Source organism: Dendropsophus ebraccatus, chromosome 7 (assembly GCF_027789765.1).
Source record: "Dendropsophus ebraccatus isolate aDenEbr1 chromosome 7, aDenEbr1.pat, whole genome shotgun sequence".
Lineage (NCBI taxonomy): Eukaryota > Metazoa > Chordata > Amphibia > Anura > Hylidae > Dendropsophus > Dendropsophus ebraccatus.
The window spans coordinates 63,125,282-63,148,969 of NC_091460.1; the positions used below are offsets into that span (position 1 = coordinate 63,125,282).

Consider the following 23,688-nt stretch of genomic DNA (forward strand, 5'->3'; position numbering starts at 1 on the left):
GGCTCACAATCTAAATCCACCTATCCGTATGTTTTGCTAAATCCACCTATCCGTATGTTTTGGGTGTGGGAGGAAACCCACGCAAACACGGAGAGAACATACACCCATGCACAGAATGGAGTCTGACACATGCCCACGCCAAAGTCCACAAGGAGGGTGCGAGTGGCGGAATGCGAAACGTGTTTTCTGTCGCCATTCCGTAGTGTGCATGTACCCTTACAGAGGATATTCCCAACAGACTCACCCCCCATGATATTCATTTGACATATTTAACTTTCTAAGGCTATGTTCACACAGCGTTAATTAACGGCCGTTGTTTTCACCCAGCCGGACACGTACGCCTGAAACTACGGCCGCAGAAATACGAGCATACGGGCTAGTCGTGAAACTACGGTCATTGTTTAAATTTGCTTCCTAGCATGTTTCTAAGCGGGCTGACACAGTTCATTTACTTTAAATACTGCACCCAGCCCGAGAAACCACTCAGAATTTTTTTTTACATTAAAATAAAGTTTAATTCGGCAGATATAAGTTTTACGTTCGCGGCCGCATTGAAATCCACAGCAGTTGTTGGAGCATTACCGGACGGAAATAATTGACATGTTCATTTTTCACGGGGCCGTATAAACAACGGCCGTTGTCTGATACGTAGTGTGCATTGTACGACCGTAGTTCGTATATATTGCAGTCAAGTTTATAAACCTCAAAACAAGAGCCATAGTTTTGTGGCGACGACTACGGCCGCTGTTTTACGTAGTGTGAACATAGCCTAAGAGTTTAAAACTTGTGTTTTGCCCACATGAATGGCAGACAGAACACTTTCAGCACTAATGCTGATATTATACAGATTTTTATAGTAGTTCATTGTATCATAAAGCCTTCCTTACACCTGGACCAGCAGAGGCACCAATGATGCACCTATATCCCAAGAACTGTTTTCATGAAAGCAGCATCTGAGGTCCAGAAAAAAAAAAAAAAAAAAAAAACAGGCTTCTAATGGAGTTTGATTCACCAAGGCTACAGCTTACAATATACAACAAAAGGCTATAGGAAAGGATAATACAGCTTCTCTGAGAATTTAGTTGGAAAGAAAAAAAATATTTGCACACTAGAACAGAAATACTGCATAGATTTATAAAAAATAATAAATCACAGAGACAACCAGGAGGAGGATTCTTCTCTGCATATGTCTCTTACATTCCATTCACAATGTACTCGGAGCAGCAATACATAAACATACAAACATGGAAGTCTTCAATTCAAATGAAACTAAAATTAATTTACAGCATTTAAAATACAAACAATAACTTTATACATAGTGCAATAGGATTGTTGTCGTAACAAAAAGAAGCAGAGTATTTCCACACTTTCTATAGTCACAAGCGGTTGTCATCCAGCAGGCATCCACAATAGTCCAGAACTTTGTTCAAACCAATGCCATATGTGCAAAGATAGCAAAAACTCCAGCCGTGATGAGAGTCAGAACTGGATGACTTTTAAGGAAGCTCCAGGCGGTTAGTCATTTGGACTGGTCTCTGGAAAAATACGTCAGTATATGCTGAAGTTTCAGGAGACGATCCTTTAGTGATCTCATAGAAAGAACTGAGAGCTGGTACCTGGGATCCACAGGTAAAACTGCCAGGAGCCACCAGCACCAGGCTGGTCCACTTGGAGCAACCTAAAATTGGAAAGAATAAAGTAAGAAAATAAGAAAGGTACATGGGGCAGTATGGCTTGATCAATTCATACACAAAATTCTGATGTGTTTTTAATTTAGCCTAGGGGCACTAGTATCAGCCATAGGTGTGAGGTGCAGCACTCTTTCTTCCCTGAACCATAATCAGATATGGGACTGAGCAAAATAGAAACAGATTCTACATACAGAATTATTACCATGAAATGTCCTGGGTATTCATAAGCATACAATTAGCAAAAACAACCAATAATATTACGTTTGTAATAAGCTTTCAGACAGAAAACAGTCGCCGTCTAATTGGTTGCCATGGACAAAAGTAACGTTTAATTATTGCTTTCACTTTACATAATCCACGTATAAGGTTAGTCAGGGATTCATAAGATATTATTCACACAATGCAAATTAGCTCAGTATTTAGCAGGCAAACCGGGATCTAAATAAACAGGAAGACTAGAATGAAAACATTTACCCTTCTCTTTTTTTTGCATCCAGGCTTTATTTTGGTTTCAAAAAGAACTACAAGTCTCATCAGCACCAGAAATAATTAATGGGTGGGTGCTAATCTCACCGGACCGGGCCCAAGTACGTATATCTATCCAAAAGAAGCAGTATGATTAGTATTTTGAAACCTAAATAAAGAATCAATGTCGAGACAGCACATTGAAGGAACTTCGCTTTAATCACGCCGATCCACTGGTGTGATTAAAGCGAATTTCCTTGGATGTGCTGTCTCAACATTGCTTCTTTATTTTGGTTTCAAAATACTGATCAAACCTGCAATGTGTAAAAAAAAAACCCTTAAAAGGGTAGTCTCACAGAACCAAGTTATGTGCCATCCTCAGGACAGGGAAAAACTAACTCATTTTGACACTACTCTCTCCACTGAATAAGGAGGCAGTGGGCATGCGTGACCACCACTCTGTTCATTTTCTATTAGAGTGGTGGAAACAAGTGTTGTACTCCCATAAAGAATAACCAAATTGTTTCTATGCCTGACCACCACTGTGTTTAGATTACTGAAGAGTCCCACTGGTTCACAATCATTTAGTTATTCTCTAATCTGAGAGTATGGCATAACTTGACTTCATGAGACAATCCTTTTAGGATTACATTGCAGACTTGGTTGAAGCATATTCAGCACTTGTACTTTCAGCATCTAGAGTAAATGGTCGTAAATAATTAGCAAAATCATACTAGGCTGGGTCCAGATGTTGTGGTCTGGGTTCCACATTGAGTTTTTAAAACCCCATCCACATGGACCAGAAAATCATAACACAATATGGATGATTTATTTAGGCAAGGTATGTACCTGTATATTTTCCTCTCTCTCTGGCATTGAGCCAAAATGATGAAGAATTTGGCTTCGAAACCTGTATCTGAGGTTCTGGAACCAGCGACAAGCCTGAGTGTAGACAGCATCATGAAGTGCTCTGAGCTGCTGCAGCTCCTCTTCATCAACCTGTCCATAAAAATGATGAGGATTAGAGGTTTGACAAGCTAAAAACTGGTCAAGTAACTTCAACACACAGAGGCATACATGAAACAGGTTTCTTAAATTTGAGATATTAATATTAAAAGGGTACCTATCAGTTAAACAGATCCCTGACATGTCAGAAGTTTGTTTAAATGATAGGTACCCTTTAAAAATTGGCATATTGTTGAATATCATTGTACTGCTATTTCTACATTCTATTTATTTACACCCAATGCTTTGAAGCAGGCCAAAAAAATAAATAAAGATAGTTACCTGAGTGTCAGACAAATACTCTATGTCAGCGGTGGAGTATCCATCCCTCATTCCTCTTTTTAATATCCGAAATCTTTTTCCTCCTATTGTGTCAACCACAGAACGCCCATCGGGTAGGAAATGAACATTCCTAATGTGGAGCATGCAACCATAATCTGCAAAGCTAAAGAAGAATACAATGTTAAGGTCTGCTACAAGTTCACACAGCGTGGATAGATTTGTGCATCACATGTTCACGCCACAGTTGGGCTTCATATCAGCTTATAAATGTATCTGCATCCTGTTCTATATGCAATGGATTTGCAGGTTACATTCTTTAGAATGAAAATCCAAAGAAAGGAAAACAAAATTTCTGGCACTATAGTAATTTACCTTATGGTCATTAATTTATTTTTTTAAGAGTTACTGTCATTTAAATACATTTTGACACTTCACACAAATACATAATACCAAAGTTTTGATCCATCAGGGTGTCTGTGACAAGACTCCCAGTGATTGTTCTTGGTGAAAGCTGGGTGAAGCATGTGGCAGCATGCTTTACTCCCTAGTTCTGCTCTCAGTGTGACTCATTTCAGGAGATGGGTTCTAGTGTAGGTCCTCACTGGCTTCAACAGGGCAATTTTAGCGCTGAAAACCACATTTAGGGTGGGGTCCACACATGCAGCATCCGCAGCAGATACCTTCTGTGTCACTTCAATGAGATTCCATACTTGCAGGGGGATTGTCATCCCGCTGCAAATATGTAAATGTCAGCCCCTTAACCTTTCGCCGCCCGAAGCATACTGGTCCACGCTCCGGCTGCATCTAAGGCTCCCAGTCCCCATAGGTCCCGCCCAGCCAATCTGTGCACGCCCACTGCAAATCTCCTAACTGTCACTTTCAATAGCATTACATACTCGCAGCGGCGGGGCAGCGCACTGATTGGCTGAGCGGGATGTCCAGACGCCAGGTGCCCCTGAAGCAAGCCAGAGTGTGCACACGGTAATGTATGCAGCACAGGGGGTTAAGAGCTGCTTACATACTCAGAGCGGGATGACCATTCTGTAGCGAACATGTAATCCTATTGAAAGTGACAGGAGGGGAAATCACAGCTGCAAACTCCTAGCGTGAAATCCACTGCGATTCCGTTACATGTGAACCCACCATTAAAGTTAACTGGTTAATTGCCATTCCAGTTCCAAATTGCTGACACTGGGGGGGGACAAAACAAAAACATAGGTACAGTATAAATACTTAAGTGCTATCCAAGAGTGTCTGCGATGTCAAATATGAATTGCAGCTGACAGATTCACTTTAAATACACTGAGGGTTTACAGGTGAATTTTACAGTGTATACTCTTCAAATTTCTATTGATCCCCAAGAATAGCAAATTATTCATTATTATCACAAGGAAACTTACCCCTTCTCAGGATCACCGATGCACATTCCGAATTGTTTAGTTCCAGTTTCCACACATCTCCGAATCATAAGTCGGTATCGTGGCTCAAACACATGAAGAGGACAAGGCACGGTCGGATAGGCCATTGTGCATACAAACATAGGCACATTTTTTGTTAAGCTGAATTAGAGAAAAGATAATTGGGGGAAAAAAAAAAAGAAAAGTGGTAAGTAATTTAATTAGGTAAACTGACACTAGTGTGCTGCGGCTGCAGCCTGAGCAAATCGGAAGTGGCAGGAAAGGTAGTGTTTTTCTCCATAATTTTTAAATACAAAATATATTAAACAACTTGATAAGTGTCCTTATCAAAAAATAAAATGTCTGTATATAAATACCGATCCATTAGGACGAGGTGCCTCACAGCAGTCTCTATTCAGCTTCTCTAGACAGCCCTATTATAAGTCTATGGCGTCATCCACAGAAGCTAGATAGAGATCAATATGAGTTGGCAAAATAAAATTATAAAACGTTGAGTACTGGAAAGCATGGATACAGCCTTAGGCTATATCCAGATTTTCCAGGCAGCCCTAGGTTGCCAACCAACTTTTTCAGGGAGTTAAACAGAGAGGGGGAGATTTATCAAGCATGTTGTAAAGTGAAACTGGCTCAGTTGCCCCTAGCAACCAATCAGCTTCCACTTCTCATTTCGCACAGGCTTTTTGGAAAATGAAAGGTGGAATCTGATTGGTTGCTAAGGGCAACTGAGCCAGTTTCATTTTACACCATGTTTGATAAACCTCCCCCAGAGTATTTGGGTTCAGAGAAGTTGGTGGACCCGGACTTAAAGTTCGCTTATCTCTAATGGAGTACTATTTTCACAATAAATTAGAAATGGAATTACTCTGATAGCTCCATGGTTTCTTCTTCATGTAGCCTTCTCCTCTCAGACAGCTCTTCAGGGAGATATTGCTTGATTAATTCTTCCAATATGGTTGTCACATTGTAAGCTCTGTTTGCTAGATACTAGGGGAAAAGAAATTAGAGTTAAAAGCGGGAATTCACAGCATCAATGAAGTATCAATGTGTCAGACTTGGCATATGATGGTCCTAAATACTACCACAGGCCCACAACAGAGCTGTTCATTACACAAAATAGCTCACCTCTGTTAGGCTCTGCTTACATAAGGGACATTGAGGTGTGTGATCCAAACAGCGCTCCAAGCAGTTCTTGCAGAAGGTGTGTCCACAAGGTGTGGTAACTGGCTCATAAAATAACCTGCAAATACATTTATCATTCAGTTATTCAATCTACTACACATAAGGCACATGTACTAGAACTACCAAATGACAGTAGTCAACACATTATTGCTTTTCCTGTCACTATTAAGTACGATTACAAACAGACGTAGTGTAAATGGGGACTTCTAGGTCTAAGTTACTAACCTCATGCAAAGGGAGCACTCAAAGTCACTTCCATCAATCAGCTTACATAGGATGGATGAGTCTGCTATTAAGTTGGAGGAGTCGTCATTGGAGGATTCTAGAAGAAAACAGAAATTAGTTCAAAATGTTGAATTTGCACCACAAGAGCCAATAAACCCAAAAGTACTTAGTGGAAACGGCCAGCTAGGAAAGTCATCCTCAACTGCTCACATGGCTATATGTGTAAGTAGTGAGCTATGTAAGCTTAAGTATCCATAACTTTATTGTAATTGTCTAAGGCGGCAATCACCTAAAAAATGCTTTTTATTGCTTCTCTATAGCCTAAGGTTTTAACTAAAGTTAACTAACTTTCATGCGGCTCTATAATTTTTTTTTTTTTTTTTAAAGCGCCTGTATTTTGAGTTTGGGGCACCCATATTCCCTGCTGGGTCCAATGTAAGTCTATGACCCTGCTTTATTTCCTATATTGCACAACATTTTCCAGAAGTATTCTCCCCGGATGATACCGCCAGTCCCAGATCACTGTATCGTCTCCATCTTGGAGCATCACAAGATTGTTCTGCGACATCAGCTGAGGGGCCTGGCTTGCAAGCAAATGCAACAGCCAACCATGCCCCTTGTTAATATAAGAGTCTTGTGATCTTCGCCTCAGAAGGGAGGGGGAGTCAAAGAAGAGAGACAGAGTACTAAATATCATGGCATTATGCTTGCCGTCAAAAGATGGGTAATCTCTCCCTTTAGTGAGATCTCTAGCTTCGCATATATTATAAGTCATGTTTAAAGACCCTACGCCCTATTACACCAACAGATCTGACGACAGATTATCTGCCAAAGATTTGAAGCCAAACCCAGGAGTGGATTTGAAAAGTGGAGAAATCTCAGTCTTTCCGTTATGACCTGATCTCTGTTTATAGTCTGTTTCTGGGTTTGGCTTCAAATCTTTGGCAGATAATCTGTCGTCAGATCTGTTTGTGTAATGGGGCCTTTAGTCTGAGTGAGACACTAAACTTTAAGGGAAAGATATTTTGCATCTATACTTAGATCTACACAGCAGATTCTTACCTCCATGCCTTAAATGCTTCTTCCGACCATCTTCACAGATATTCGCATCTTGCTCCGAGAGGTGAAACTTTCTTTTGAGCAATATGCCATTTTCTTGACTTGATAACAGGGGTTCTGAGGAAACCCTTTTCAACCCGTCCTCAGCATCAGTCTTCTCCTTACAATGCAGAACATGCACAGACTGGGTGCGCTGCAGACCACTACTGCTCGGGCTTATTATTTGTTTTGGCATGGCCTCATCCTGCAAAAAGAACACAAAATTAGTCACTGGTACAAGGTTCAACTTGCCTACAAATAAACAAATGAATATACATGTGGGAAGGTGGATACAGAGAATATATATATATATTTATGAAATCCAAATAGCTTGAATTTGTACTGTCACTTTAGACAAAGTTTTTTTTTTTTTTTATCAGTCAGTCAGGGACTGGGTGTTCAGACCCCCACCATTTGTTAGATGAAGCCGGTACTAACTAACTTCTCTCTCCAGCTCACTGCCTTTTCGATCTCACAAGAAGACAGACAGATCGCAAAGAGCTGGGGTGTAACATTATTAGAGCCTGGAAAATCACTCACGTATTTAAAGGAGAAGTCCCATTACCCACTTTTTTTTTAGCCCTGAAGACATGTGGGATTTCAGAGAGAGACACACAAAATAAAAATCATGCTTACCAGCTCCCAACCACCTGTGAGTGCTGAGAGCACTGGTAGGATCCTATGCAATAGCTGTCAAAATGACAGCAAGAGAAAAGAATTTGCAAAATTGCTCTTTAGCTTTTCCCATCACCTAACAAAGTTTAGGTGAAAGGAATACCCAATCTGTGGGAGTGAGAACAGCCAGACACTGCCCAATCAATACTTGACATGTCAGCCTATATTTTTCAAAGGATTTAAAAGGGTACCAATTATTCTGCTTGTCTGGCAGGGTACCTTTTTCAAACTCCAGCAGGTGAATAGTCTGCTCTTAAAAGGGAACCTGTCACCTCCCGTGCTGGGGTGAAGGCCGCCCGATCCCCCACTAGAGCCCCGGATACTTACCCCATCTCGCCAAGTCCCGCTCCTGGAGCTGGTCCCGGGACGGAGGTATATCCTTGTCGGAGGTTCCCTTTAAAGCATGTGTTGTACAGAACTGAGAGAACCATGATAGCCTTGCATTGTAAACTTATTACAATTCAAAGCCATGATGCTTCTGGCAATTTTTTTGCACTGCTTGATTTAGGAGTGGACTATGTACATGGAGTTTTGAAAAGGTATCCTGTCAAACAAGCCTTCAATAAATAAAAATCTGCACTCTAATGTTATGTGAAAAATTTGCCAATATTTTTGTATAGACAATTTACCATGAGCCCAATAAAGTGATTATTGCAACGTGCCAAAATCCTAATTACCTGTTCCAAACTTGTGTGCAAATGATATGTAGTATCTTTCCTATCTGATCCTAATACAAAAGTTTTCACTGATGGATTTGGCAAAGGTTTTATTTCAAGATCTTTCAGGATACCTTCTACAGTCTCCGGGACGGGAAAGAGGAAGTCACGTAGAATCTGCAATTAAGTGTATAAAAGAACAGTCAGAATTATCCTCTATAACATATACAGCCACAGGGGAAAGAACAAGTCTCTGCATTGTAGTACAAGCAATTTTAAGAAACTCTGTAAAAGTTTTTTTTTTTTTTTATAGCAAAAGTGTTTCCTTCCTTCTGTGTTTCTCAAAAAGCTGTTCTCCTGACTCCCCTCTCACAGAAGAAGCAGGATTTCTGTGTCCATTATGCTCTATAGAGAGGGGAGGGGTCAAGAGGAGTGAGTGAGCACGGAGAGGAGAAATATCAGTCCTGCACAGCGCAACACCCTGCAATCTTCTCTCAGCAAGTTCCTAAATAAGCACTGACCTTTCTGACCCCTGAATCCAGCGTTTTAGGTGCCCAGACAGTGTACAAACAGCTGACCTTCATGTCTCTTCTTCCTGCTCACTCATCTCCCTTGGCCCCTCCCCCTCTATAGAATATAATGGATGCAGCAAAACCAGTTTTCACTTGCTTCTCTGTAATGAAGACAGATTTGCCTGATAATGAACAGATAGGCTGGGAAACTGCTGGGAAACTTTGCACCACCCCTCCGTCCCTTCTCCCCACCCTCTTCATCATTAGGAATGCCAATGGAACATTTTTTCCATGCTGAATATTGCACAGGTGCTTAATGATCCAGCCCATGTTCAGTATTCACACAGCTGACTAATAGGAGACAATCTGCCGTCCTAATGATGAAGAGGGTGGGGAGGAGGGACGGAGGGGTGGTGCAAAGTTGGGGCACAGATACTCCCGTTTGGCATTGGCTGCAAGTTTAAAAGTTTTTTTTTAGGACAATAACTGCATCACCTGCTGAAAGGACCGCAGGACAGATCTTGAATTAAAAGCAGCTATCCGAAGGTACAAGTGGTTTGGGGGGGGACAGATTGTGGGTACAGAGTTGCTTTAACGTCATGCTGAGGTTGTGAATGGATTCCTCTTAGTTGTGGCCTGATAATGGTTAAACTGTTAACTTATTGGCACACATGTAAAGCTACTTTTAATGACAGCTTTCTAGCAATGCTATAGTTTATAAAAAATCCTAAATGTATCTTGGGAACAAAAAAAAAAAAAAAGGAAAGACAAATTAATACAATTCCCACTTACCTTTTCTATCTCATTCCTGGCAGATGTATACTCTTCATCTAAAGCCAGACACTGGAGGTAAAATGTTAACGATTCGTACAGGTTCCCAGTATCCTGCAGTACTTTAGCTTTTCTGAAGTACACCTATGAAAAAATGCAGGGTTTAGATGGTCACGTAAGGCAGGCCACACAGTAGTAACAAGATGTCATACAGCAGCAAGGGATACTCCGGCCCTTCAAATCTTTTTATTTTGTGCTAGAGCTGCCTGCTATCGCCTAACCACTCTCCTCTGAGGTTCTCCTGTTACATGTTCAGAGGAGACCAAAAGACGTGACAGGAGGACCCCAGGGAAGAGGGGTTAGGTGAGAACAGGCAGACCCCTTTAAGCCTTAAACTGCTCAAAGATAAGGCTCAAAGAATCTTATAGTACCTTAAGGAGAATTCAAAGTACAGCAATAACTATCTGTACAAAATCACTGCATCTTTGCCTTGTGTGAATTTATCTTGCAGCTGTCAGGGCATGCTGGTAATTGTAGTTCTATAACAGCCGCTATGAGCAATCAGATTTCTCTAGAACATTTCTATACATTTTTGTAATCACCTCCGGCCAGTTCAGTTGCTTGGAGAGGACAAAGTCCAGGTCCTTGTGAGCCTTCCCACATTCATATAGTGCAGCATAGGACTCCGCTCTGTAAACACGTAGGACCAAGTCATTGGGATCTGTAAAAGCAAAACATAGAGGAGAGGAAAAACATAAGAGTCGTGCCACCAATCCAAGTTACTTATAAATTCACCCTCATTCACTCTTTAAGATACATATTGGCTCATATCTAGCTGACTGTTAGCAGGCTTTAACAAAGAAACCCTGTCTTTACAGTTTCTATACACTGTATATAGTCAAGTTCTCTTCACAATATAGGCCATGCTCACGCAATTGATTTTTTGCCATTTTTTAGGCCATTCTAGTGAACTCAGTGGTAAAAAGGCCATTATTGCACACATATCACTTTATTATAAAGGCTAAAATTAACCATTTGTTCCCTAAAGCAAAAAGTCAGAGTTTTTAACTAGCAGCAGGTAAAACAAAGGATGCTGTAGGATCTGTTAAAGTGTGTTATACATAAGGACACACACACACAGGAGATGCTCTTTCCCCCTCCTCTACAGTCCCGAGTGCTAGTTGTATAACATATGACATCACAAGAGGATTGTTTTATAACCAGCAGTCATGTGACCCATGAGAGGCGTCTCCATCCCCAGACGGAACACTGTATGTTCTCTATCCAGAAGCTTCTCCTCAGATTTCTCACTAACAGTAAGGGGCTTCATAGCTTCCATTGCTTTGCACCAAGTTACATTTACTAACAGAGGAAAGTGCTGTGTGCACAAGATCTAATGCTGCTGCACGACAACTGCAAAGTAACGCACAGGGTGTACCCGGTACTGTATATGCCCTGATACATAGTCTATTATATGTGCATTAGAATAGAAGACAGAAAGTATTGTTCACTTAAAGTTTCCACCTAGGCAATGTTTTCTATGGATGTTTATCCCTGAATTCTGTTTCTATGCAAAGAATCTGTTATATATTTGGCAGATCCCCATAGGCCCTGCCAGAGTATGTGCTGGGAGTTGTCTGGTAGATTTACTGCTCCCAACTTCTCATATCCTGGAATAACAGACATGTCTGGCAGAGCTGAATGTACAAGTAAAAGCAGGATCCCCTATACTAAGGCCAAATCTGTCTTACAGGGAGTAGTCGATCCCCTACGTGCTGCCCAATAACTTGCATTCACATCACAACTGTACCATTTGGGTCATGTATACATCGGCAACCTGTCAAAATGGGATACCAACTCTGACGTCAATGGTCAGAATATACATAGCTAGTGACTATGTTGGGATCATTTCCCAAATGCATAGACCATGAAACACATGTTTGGGTAGGTACCCGAACATAGGAACTAGCTGACTACAATAAAACCATTAGGGGGGCCCATGTCTATATGTGCACATATACATCCAAGTTTAACTGGTTGTCAATGTATACATACCATGGAGGGCACAACAGCCATTTGAAGGATTTTTATGCCCACAAAAAGATGATCAGCAGAGAATCAGTGGACCTTTTCCATAAGCCTATAGCTGGGCATAACATCCCCAAGCTGCTATAACAACCTCCCCATGCCCTGGACCTCTGGAGCCTGTTGTGTAGCCCCAACCTAAAGCATGAGGGAGGAACATAGCAATAGACTAAAGGCCTGATGGATAGGAGGTGGATTTCTGACTACCTCCAACACAGCTCAGAACAGTGACTAACCCAGGAGGGTCACACCCAGGTCCCTCCAGCTGCTGCAAAACTTTTATCATGCCTGGACAGCCAAAGCTTTAACTAGCTGACATGATGGAAATTCTAGTTTTGCGACTGCTGGACGGCTACAGTTTGACACCTGTGGACGACCCATAGCAAAACACCTCCAAACCCCACTTAAGTCCAGTGTGAAGGGCCCCAGAGGAAGCACAGAAGGGCTTGACCGTCACAGTACATCCAGTTCATCTAGAGCACAGCCTGTTCGGCCTGTCTGACTGCCAAGGAGCCACTTCCAGGTCTGTAATAACCATTGCAGCTCTGAAAATGAAGCCATGCTCCTTTATAGTATACGTACACCTTAGACAGCTGCTGGTCAAACACTTTCAGCCACCCTTTAACAACCCCATGCACACTTGGCAGACTGTCCGTTCTCTCAAATAGCAGAGATGAATACTCAGACAAGGGATTGGGTATGTTAAAATCTACCATGCAGGACCCATCTCTACCCCCACAATTACTACCAGGTGAGATTTTGCACTCCCCCATACATATCTGATGTTCACTTGGTGTATGGTCACCTTTATAGAACAGCACAATAGACTTAATAAATGCTAATTTCTTGGTTTCTAAATTTCTTGGTTTCCATAGGAACGTATTACAGTAGGCGCCTGTGAGCTTTGTGCTCAAATAGGTAAAAATAATTTAAATCCAGAGAAGATACAGCTGCATTGTAACGTGTGCTTATACAATCATTTACCCTCTATTACTGTGGGTCTGATTCCTTAATAGTTCTGCTGACTTACAGTACATGTTTTCTCAGCTCTTCTGACTACAGGAGGTCCTAGCTTAAAGTGGACGGGTCAGCGGCTTTCTGCTGACTACAGTAGAGCCTCTTACCCTGAATAACCATATAGCTCTTATATCAATCTGTCGCTCCAGCGCTGAGATATAAGCTTTAAAAGTTTTATGCAATTTAGGAGATAATGCCCATTAATGCCAATAATAATGCCCATTAGGTGCTCCCCAGGGCTGTGGAAGCCCTGCTAAGTGTGGCCATTTACATGAAGACATAGGGGCTCAGTCTAAAGGAAAGGGGCAGAATATTGCTGACCTCAGTAGAATAAAATAAGAGTTCTATCTCCTGATTCTGGGTGAGAAGCCCTATTCTATACAGTAAGCTGCTGACAAGATACAAATGTAATTAGGTGCTGGCCAACCACTTTAAGTGTATCTCCCTTTGATTTGACTAGGGTCTTACAATAGTGGTGTAGTGAGCTGTGTGTAAAGCTTCATACTGGTCGTGGGATCCCATGGCATCTAGCTGTGATACATTGCTGGGGAACTGATGTGGTTGGGGTTTGTAGTTTTTAGAAGTTGTGTGAGTGATCTCTCTGAAACAAATCCCACCATGCAACATCCTCCCAAGCGTACTCCCAATGCTTCCCTGATCTGCCCAATGCTGTCGCACTGGGAGTGGCTGCTGTCCCGTACCCTGTGTTGTAGGGCTGGGCGATTGGGCGATTAATCGAATTAATTCGATTAATTCGCCCAGAATTTGAGAATCGATTTGACTTTTTTGGAAAATCGAAAATCGATTTTCCAAAAAAATCATTGGATTTGGGCGCGCGGGCGGGCTGCTCGCATCCTCCAGCTACTGAAACAGCGTGAGGAGCGAGAGCGCCCAGCAGCGTCCTATGTCCCCGCCTCTGACCCGCCCCCATAGCCGGACGTGTACGCGCGCTTCCTCCCGGCCGCACATGAGGTCCCCGGAGGAGGCTGCAGATACTGAAGCATCGGGTGATCGCTGCGGGTGCTGGAGCTGTACAGCAGCGACACTATCACCCGATGCTTCAGTATCTGCAGCCTCCTCCGGGGACCTCCATGTGCGGCCGGGAGGAAGCGCGCGTATATGTCTGGCTATGGGGGCGGGTCCGCTGCGGGGAGTAGTGCGGGCGGGAGGAGAGCGCAAGTGCCGGTGGTGTGCGCCCGCGCAGAGCGGGTACACCAGGTATGTTCCCTCCTGCCCCGGTCTGCCCTATTCTCCCCCCGATCTGCCCCATGCTCCCCCCAGTGTGCCCCATGCATGTCCCCCAGTGTACCCCATGCCTTTCCCCCCTAGTCTGCCCCTTGCTCCCCCCAGTGTGCCCCATATTTGCCCCCCCCAGTGTACCCCATGCTCTCCAGCCCAGTGTACCCCATGCCCTTCCCCCCCAGTCTGCCCCATGCTCTTAGCTATGTCCCTGACCCTCATCTTTACCTGCACTACTACTACTGCACCCCTCATCTGTACCTGTACTACTACTACTACACCCCTCATCTGTTCCTGTACTACTACACCCCTCATCTGTACCTGTACTACTACACCCCTCATCTGTACCTGTACTACTACTACACCCCTCATCTGTACCTGTACTACTACTACACCCCTCATCTATACCTGTACTACTACTACACTCATCTGTACCTGTACTACTACTACTACACCCCTCATCTTTACCTGTACTACTACTACACCCCTCATCTGTACCTGTACTACTACTACTACTACACCCCTCATCTGTACCTGTACTACTACTACTACACCCCTCATCTTTACCTGTACTACTACTACACCCCTCATCTGTACCTGTACTACTACTACACCCCTCATCTTTACCTGTACTACTACTACACCCCTCATCTTTACCTGTACTACTACTACTACACTCCTCATCTGTACCTGTACTACTACACCCCTCATCTGTACCTGTACTACACCCCTCATCTGTACCTGTACTACTACTACACCCCTCATCTTTACCTGTACTACTACTACTACTACACCCCTCATCTGTACCTGTACTACACTCCTCATCTGTACCTGTACTACTACTACACCAGACTCATTTATACCTGTACTACTACTACACCCATCATCTATACCTGTACTACTACTACACTCCTCATCTGTACCTGTACTACTACACCGCTCATCTGTACCTGTACTACTACTACTACTACACCCCTCATCTTTACCTGTACTACTACTACACCCCTCATCTTTACCTGTACTACTACACTCCTCATCTGAACCTGTACTACTACTACTACTACTACACCAGACTCATCTATACCTGTACTACTACTACACCCCTCATCTGTACCTGTACTACTACTACACCCCTCATCTTTACCTGTACTACTACTACACCCCTCATCTTTACCTGCAACCCTACTACTACACCCCTCATCTGTACCTGTACTACTACTACACCAGACTCATCTATACCTGTACTACTACTACAACACTCCTCATCTGTACCTGTACTACTACCACACCCCTCATCTGTACCTGTACTACTACCACACCCCTCATCTGTACCTGTACTACTACTACACTCCTCATCTGAACCTGTACTACTACTACACTCCTCATCTGAACCTGTACTACTACACTCCTCATCTGAACCTGTACTACTACTACACTCCTCATCTGAACCTGTACTACTACTACTACTACACTCCTCATCTGAACCTGTACTACTACTACATCCCTCATCTGTACCTGTACTACTACTACACCCCTCATCTTTACCTGTACTACTACTACACCCCTCATCTTTACTTGTACTACTACTACACCCCTCATCTTTACCTGCAACCCTACTACTACACCCCTCATCTGTACCTGTACTACTACTACACCAGACTCATCTATACCTGTACTACTACTACAACACTCCTCATCTGTACCTGTACTACTACCACACCCCTCATCTGTACCTGTACTACTACCACACCCCTCATCTGTACCTGTACTACTACTACTACACCCCTCATCTGTACCTGTACTACTACACCCCTCATCTGTACTACTACTACACCCCTCATCTTTACCTGTACTACTACTACACCCCTCATCTGTACCTGTACTACTACACCGCTCATCTGTACCTGTACTACTACTACTACTACACCCCTCATCTTTACCTGTACTACTACTACACCCCTCATCTTTACCTGTACTACTACACTCCTCATCTGAACCTGTACTACTACTACTACTACTACTACTACTACTACTACACCAGACTCATCTATACCTGTACTACTACTACACCCCTCATCTGTACCTGTACTACTACTACACCCCTCATCTTTACCTGTACTACTACTACACCCCTCATCTTTACCTGCAACCCTACTACTACACCCCTCATCTGTACCTGTACTACTACTACACCAGACTCATCTATACCTGTACTACTACTACAACACTCCTCATCTGTACCTGTACTACTACCACACCCCTCATCTGTACCTGTACTACTACCACACCCCTCATCTGTACCTGTACTACTACTACACTCCTCATCTGAACCTGTACTACTACTACACTCCTCATCTGAACCTGTACTACTACACTCCTCATCTGAACCTGTACTACTACTACACTCCTCATCTGAACCTGTACTACTACTACTACTACACTCCTCATCTGAACCTGTACTACTACTACATCCCTCATCTGTACCTGTACTACTACTACACCCCTCATCTTTACCTGTACTACTACTACACCCCTCATCTTTACTTGTACTACTACTACACCCCTCATCTTTACCTGCAACCCTACTACTACACCCCTCATCTGTACCTGTACTACTACTACACCAGACTCATCTATACCTGTACTACTACTACAACACTCCTCATCTGTACCTGTACTACTACCACACCCCTCATCTGTACCTGTACTACTACCACACCCCTCATCTGTACCTGTACTACTACTACTACACCCCTCATCTGTACCTGTACTACTACACCCCTCATCTGTACTACTACTACACCCCTCATCTTTACCTGTACTACTACTACACCCCTCATCTGTACCTGTACTACACCCCTCATCTTTACCTGCACTACTACTACTGCACCCCTCATCTGTTCCTGTACCACTACACCCCTCATCTGTACCACTACTACACCCCTCATCTTTACCTGTACTGCTAATCCCCTCATCTGTACTACTACTAATACACTAGTACATAGGGCACATATTTGGGAAAACTACTTATATGGGGCACACAATGGGCTTGTCTACTACATAGGGGCACGGGAGGAGCACTGTCACATTGGGAAGCAATATGGTTGTTGTCTCAAACGTCTATAAAATAGTTTCTGATGCTGCAGGGAGAAAAATGTCCTGTTTGTTTAGCAAAAAGAGAAATTATCGAGATTTAAATCGAGAATCGTCCAAAATTAAAAAAAAAAAATAAAATAAAAAAAAAAAAATTGAGATTTTATTTTTTGGCCATATCGCCCAGCCCTACTGTGTTGTCATGCTCTGTTCCCCCCTACTCCTAGGACACATCCCAATGACAGAACTCTTTGGCCACACAAAGCAGAGAAGCGGACCAGTGAAGATTGGAACTGAAAGGTGCAGGGTGACATCTGTGCAATGCATCCCAGGAACAGGAGCGTGCATACAGCCTGGGCGGGATAGTCACATGGAAGTTACATCACACACTCCTCCAGAGCCTCACTTCCTATATACAGAAAGGACTGGATACAGGAGAGACAGATACCTGAACATGGACAGAGATGCAGGATGGATTTGCAGTTTGATGGGGGATTTACACACAAATCTGCTGCAGGAAAGAAAAAAAAAAATCTCCACCATATAAACTGCCAGCCTGGAAAACCCATGCAATAACTCTGCAACCTTGTGCTGTGACATCACTACAAGCATTATCCCTGTGCTGTGACATCACTACAAGCATTATCCCTGTGCTGTGCACTATCCCTGTGCTGTGACATCACTACAGGCATTATCCCTGTGCTGTGCACTATCCCTGTGCTGTGACATCACTACAGGCATTATCCCTGTGCTGTGCACTATCCCTGTGCTGTGACATCACTAGAGGCATTATCCCTGTGCTGTGCACTATCCCTGTGCTGTGACATCACTACAGGCATTATCCCTGTGCTGTGACATCACTACAAGCATTATCCCTGTGCGACAACAAGTGAATCATCTGTGGTAGCCGTGTATTATCAGTATGATATGATGACATCATGTACAGTATCCATATACTATACATTCACTGTGAATATACTTGTCATAGCATATAGATTAGCCCTAGACTGTGACATCACAACAGCAGAATAGATTATCCATGCACTGTGACCGCATTGTGTGTATATGTAATGACATCACTGTGTACTATGACATCAAGTACATTATCTGTATACTATATGACATTACAGTGTATTATGTCTGTAGTGGGACATGAAGATCACCTTGTGCCCTAGCTGCGCACAGTGACATCCCCTTGTGCCCTAGCTGCGCACAGTGACATCCCCTTGTGCCCTAGCTGCGCACAGTGACATCCCCTTGTGCCCTAGCTGCGCACAGTGACATCCCCTTGTGCCCTAGCTGCGCACAGTGACATCCCCTTGTGCCCTAGCTGCGCACAGTGACATCCCCTTGTGCCCTAGCTGCGCACAGTGACATCCCCTTGTGCCCTAGCTGCGCACAGTGACATCCCCTTGTGCCCTAGCTGCGCACAGTGACATCCCCTTGTGCCCTAGCTGCGCACAGTGACATCCCCTTGTGCCCTAGCTGCGCACAGTGACATCCCCTTGTGCCCTAGCTACGCAGTGACATCCCCTTGTGCCCTAGCTATGCACAGTGACATCCCCTTGTGCCCTAGCTACGCAGTGACATCCCCTTGTGCCCTAGCTACGCACAGTGACATCCCCTTGTGCCCTAGCTACGCACAGTGACATCCCCTTGTGCCCTAGCTATGCACAGTGACATCCCCTTGTGCCCTAGCTATGCACAGTGACATCCCCTTGTGCCCTAGCTGCGCACAGTGACATCCCCTTGTGCCCTAGCTACGCAGTGACATCCCCTTGTGCCCTAGCTACGCACAGTGACATCCCCTTGTGCCCTAGCTACGCACAGTGACATCCCCTTGTGCCCTAGCTATGCACAGTGACATCCCCTTGTGCCCTAGCTATGCACAGTGACATCCCCTTGTGCCCTAGCTGCGCACAGTGACATCCCCTTGTGCCCTAGCTGCGCAGTGACATCGCCTTGTGCCCTAGCTGCGCACAGTGACATCCCCTTGTGCCCTAGCTGCGCACAGTGACATCCCCTTGTGCCCTAGCTGCGCACAGTGACATCGCTATACATTATCCTTGTACTATGACATCACTGTGTGTATTAGACTGTTAGTGTATAACACCCTGCACTATATCACCACAGAGTAGACTGTGTCACTATCTGCATTACACAAGACAGAGGGGCGCGACCGAGCTCAGCAGAAACTTTTCATGTTTCTCAACTTGCTCCTAAAGGAAACAAATGCTATATATATACACACACACTATATATTATATATATATATAATATATATATACACATACACACAAATACACACTATAGAACTGAGTGGAGTTGCAGGAAAATTATTTAGTTGCTAGAAGTTCTCAGTCCAGCTGCAGGAGCCTTGGAAAGCCTGATAAAGACACTATCCATAAGGCTCCATTCACACCGCGTTTTGTTGCATTTTCTCTCTTGATTGGGGAACTCAATGGTAATTTATCAATTAAGACAAACGCAACAAGGCACCAGTGTGAATGCCAGCACTCTCGCTGTCCTGTGAGTCTCCCTCACCTCCGGCTATAGATTCATGCTGGGCATTACCTGCGTCTATGGCCGCTCCGGTCCTGGCCAGCGCCTCCCGGTGCTCCCCGGCCTCCAGCAGCTCTGCCACGTCCCGGTGCGGCCAGCTCCTCCCGGGGAGACACTTGTCCGCCAGCTGCTTGAGCAGCACGCAGGTCCGGCGGGGAGGGCGCCCCATGTCCCCCTGGCACAGCCGGCAGCGCCTCCTCGGCTCCCCCCGCAGGCAGGGCCAGCAGTACGTGTGTCCGCACTGCACGGTGACCGGGTCCCGCAGGAAGCCGCCACAGCCCGGGCAGCGCAGCACACAGGCCTTCTCCTCCCTCCGCACCACCACAGAGCCCCGGTACTGCCGCAGCAGACACGCCAGCAGCGGCTCCAGCTGTAGCGGACGGGACATATTGAGCGAGTCTGTGAGCACACAGCGCGGTGCGGCCGCCGACATGACGGAGCGCTCTCAGCCCCTCCACATACTATCACAGGCTCTACCTGCTATTACATAAAGTGCGGCTCAGCCAGCAGGTCAGGTGACCGCGAAGGACACTTCTGATTGGCTGCAGGAAGGGAGAAGGTTACAAAACACGCTGTTGCCGCTGCCCAGTTTCATAACAAGTCATAACAGGGGCGGAGCCGTGAGGTCAGCGGCTCTCATAACTGTGCTGCTAAAATGGTGCCCCGCCCACTCCTGACGTCACCGGGGCTCCACACTCCTGTGTTGTGTAAATGGGGAGTGGAGTTTATGTAACGGCCGGGACGGACGCGCTACACACAACGGAGGGAGAACTATCACCCATAGCAACAACACACACCTTATTGTATGGGGCGTGCTGCAAGAATCCTGCAGATAGTTATAGTACATGCAGGCCTGTATTCAGAGTTCATGCTGCCCTAGGCACTTGGCATGCTGAGGCGCCCCTCCCCCGTTACTGTACATGCATACTATATACCCTGGCACTTGGGTGCCGCTCTGCTTGATGCCCGCTCTTCTCATCAAACAGATGTGATGGAGGAAGGAAGGAGGCTGGGGACGTCTTAGTTTGGGGACTGGTTCTGTCCAGTGTCAGAGACTTAAAAAAAAATCACTGTGTGCAGAGTCTCCTGGTGGCTGCAATCTGTGGGTGACAACCATCAGCCCTGAAGGTCCAGCAATACATCTGTCTACACTGTACTACAACTCCCAGCATATCCTGAGGGCTGCAGACTGTCAGTAAATGCTGGGAGTTGTAGTGCCTGCAGCTGTTGTAGTTGGGTTCTGGGTGCATTATACACTGGATGCTTCGTGATATATACGAATACAGAGTTCTGCGGGGGCTCATTGTAGGGAAGTGACCCCAGAACATCACTAATAATGGGAGATCTTTTTGTTCTATCCCCTATTAGTGCTGTTCTGGGGTCACTTCCCTGCAATAAACCCCCACAGAACTATATTCTGATCTCCCTCTAAGCACCCAGTGTATAATGCTTATAGGACCCAACTACAACAACTGCAGGCACTACAACTCCCAGCATATACTGACAGTCTGCAGCACTCAGGATATGCTGGTAGCTGTAGTGCCGTTGTCCCCTTCCCCCCCAGCCTCTCTCCCTGTCCCCCAGCCCCCATCTACTTCCCCTGCTTGTCCCCCCAGCTGTTCCCCTGCTCCCCTGCCCCCCAGGCTTCTCCCCTTCCCCCCAGCTGTTCCCCTGCCCCCCAGCTGCTCCCCCTGCCCCCCAGCTGCTCCCTCTACTCTCCAGCTGCCCCATTTCTCCCTGCCACCCTAGCTGCCCCCCAGGCTTCTCCCCTGGCCCCCCAGCTGCTCCCCTGCCCCCCCCCCCCAGCTGTCCCCATCTTCCCCCTGCCACCCTAGCTGCCCTCCAGCTGCTCCTCCTGCCCCCTATCTACTCCCCTTGCCACACCAGCTGTTACCCCTGTCCCCCAGCTGTTACCCCTCCCCCAACAGCTGCTCCCCCTGCCCCTTTCACCCCAGCTGCTCCTCCTGCCCCCCATCTACTCCCCCTGCCACCCCAGCTGTTACCCCTCCCCCAACAGCCTCTCCCCCTGCCACCCCCAGCTGCTCCCCCTCCCCGTCACCCCAGCTGCTCCCCTGCTGCTGCCCCCCCCTGTCACCCCAGCTGCTCCCCCTGCCACACCCAGCTGCTCCCCCTGCCCCTTTCACCCCAGCTGCTCCTCCTGCCCCCAGCTGTTCCCCCTCCCCTGCCACCCCCAGCTGCTCCCCCTCCCCGTCACCCCAGCTGCTCCCCTGCCCCTGCCACCCCTAGCTGCTTCCCCCCCCCCAGTCACCCCCAGCTGCCCGCCTGCAGACGAGTTGTGGTCAGAGAAGTCTTCATCGTGGCTGTGCCAGATGGAGAAGAAAGCAAAAAGTGAGTGACGGCAATCGGAGAAGACGTCACCTGTGAGTCATTAGTAACTGCACTGTAATCACTTCTATAGTGTGCAGAGCCTGTGTACCATTGGGGTTTAAATAGGTCAGTGTATTGTTTGCGGTAGTGTACTGACAACCCCCTGCGGTCACTACAGTACACTAGCGCAAACTTTTAAACTAGGACCCAACTACAAGAGCTGCGGGCACTTCAACTCCCAGCATATCCTGAGGACTGCAGACTGTCAGTACATGCTGGGAGTTGTAGTGCCTGCAGCTGTTGTAGTTGGGTCCTAGGTGCATCATACACTGGATGCTTTGTGGCATATAAGAATACATAGATCTGTGGGGGCTCAGTGTAGGGAAGTGACCCCAGAACATAACTAATAGGGGATAGAACAAAAACATCTACCCTGCACTGAGCCCCCACAGATCTATGTATTCTGATCTCCCACAAAGCATCCAGTGTATGATGCACCTAGGACCCAACTACAACAGCTCCAGGCACTACAACTACCAGAACTGCAGCCCCAGGATATAGGGGTAGATGTTTTTGTTCTATCCCCTATTAGTGATGTTCTGGGGTAACTTCCCTGCACTGAGCCCCCACAGATCTATGTATTCTGATCTCCCACAAAGCCTCCAGTGTATAATGCACCCAGGACCCAACTACAACAGCTGCAGGCACTACAACTCCCAGCATGTGCTGACAGTCTGCAGCCCTCAGGATATGCTGGGAGTTGTAGTACAATAGTACAATCCTCTGATAACTGCAGCTGTAGACAGATGTATTGCTGGACCTTCAGGGCTGATGGTTGTCACCCACAGATTGCAGCCACCAGGAGCCTTAGCACACAGTGATTTATTACAGGGTTCTCCTCTCAGGCCCCATTCACACGTCCGTGTCAGTTTTTACTGTCAGGAAATCCTGATCAGGAGACCTCAAATGTCATCAGGATAGTATCAGGATTTCCTGACAGTAATCCGTTTTTACCATCAGGAAACCATCAGGAAAAACCTTCAGGATTTCCTGATGAGATGGTCTAGTATGCCAACATAAATCACAGGTACCCGTGTACCTGGATGGCCACAGGCTGCAGAACTACAACTCCCATCATGGCCTGTCAGCAAGGCATGATGGGAGTTGTACGTCTGCAACCTGGATGGCCACAGACTGCAGAACTACAATTCCCATCATGGCCTGTCAGCAAGGCATGATGGGAGTTGTAGTTCTGCAGTCTGTGGCCATCCAGGTTGCAGAACTACAATTCCCATCATGGCCTGTCAGCAAGGCATGATGGGAGTTGTACGTCTGCAACCTGGATGGCCACAGACTGCAGAACTACAACTCCCATCATGGCCTGCCA

The 23,688-nt window shown here is 45.7% G+C and overlaps 1 protein-coding gene across 1 annotated transcript; it reads right to left on the reverse strand.

Moving 5' to 3' along the window:
- Positions 1-1,060: 1,060 nt before the first annotated feature.
- Positions 1,061-20,574, reverse strand: LONRF1 (LON peptidase N-terminal domain and ring finger 1). Its single transcript, XM_069977655.1, has 12 exons — positions 19,986-20,574; positions 10,580-10,698; positions 9,999-10,121; positions 8,716-8,871; positions 7,328-7,568; positions 6,266-6,362; positions 5,984-6,098; positions 5,724-5,845; positions 4,844-5,002; positions 3,444-3,606; positions 3,006-3,155; positions 1,061-1,678 (listed from the first exon to the last, which is right to left on the reverse strand). The coding sequence occupies exons 1-12, from the start codon at positions 20,404-20,406 to the stop codon at positions 1,520-1,522; spliced, it is 2,025 nt and encodes a 674-aa protein (XP_069833756.1). The 5' UTR covers positions 20,407-20,574; the 3' UTR covers positions 1,061-1,519.
- Between the last annotated feature and the right edge of the window lie 3,114 nt (positions 20,575-23,688).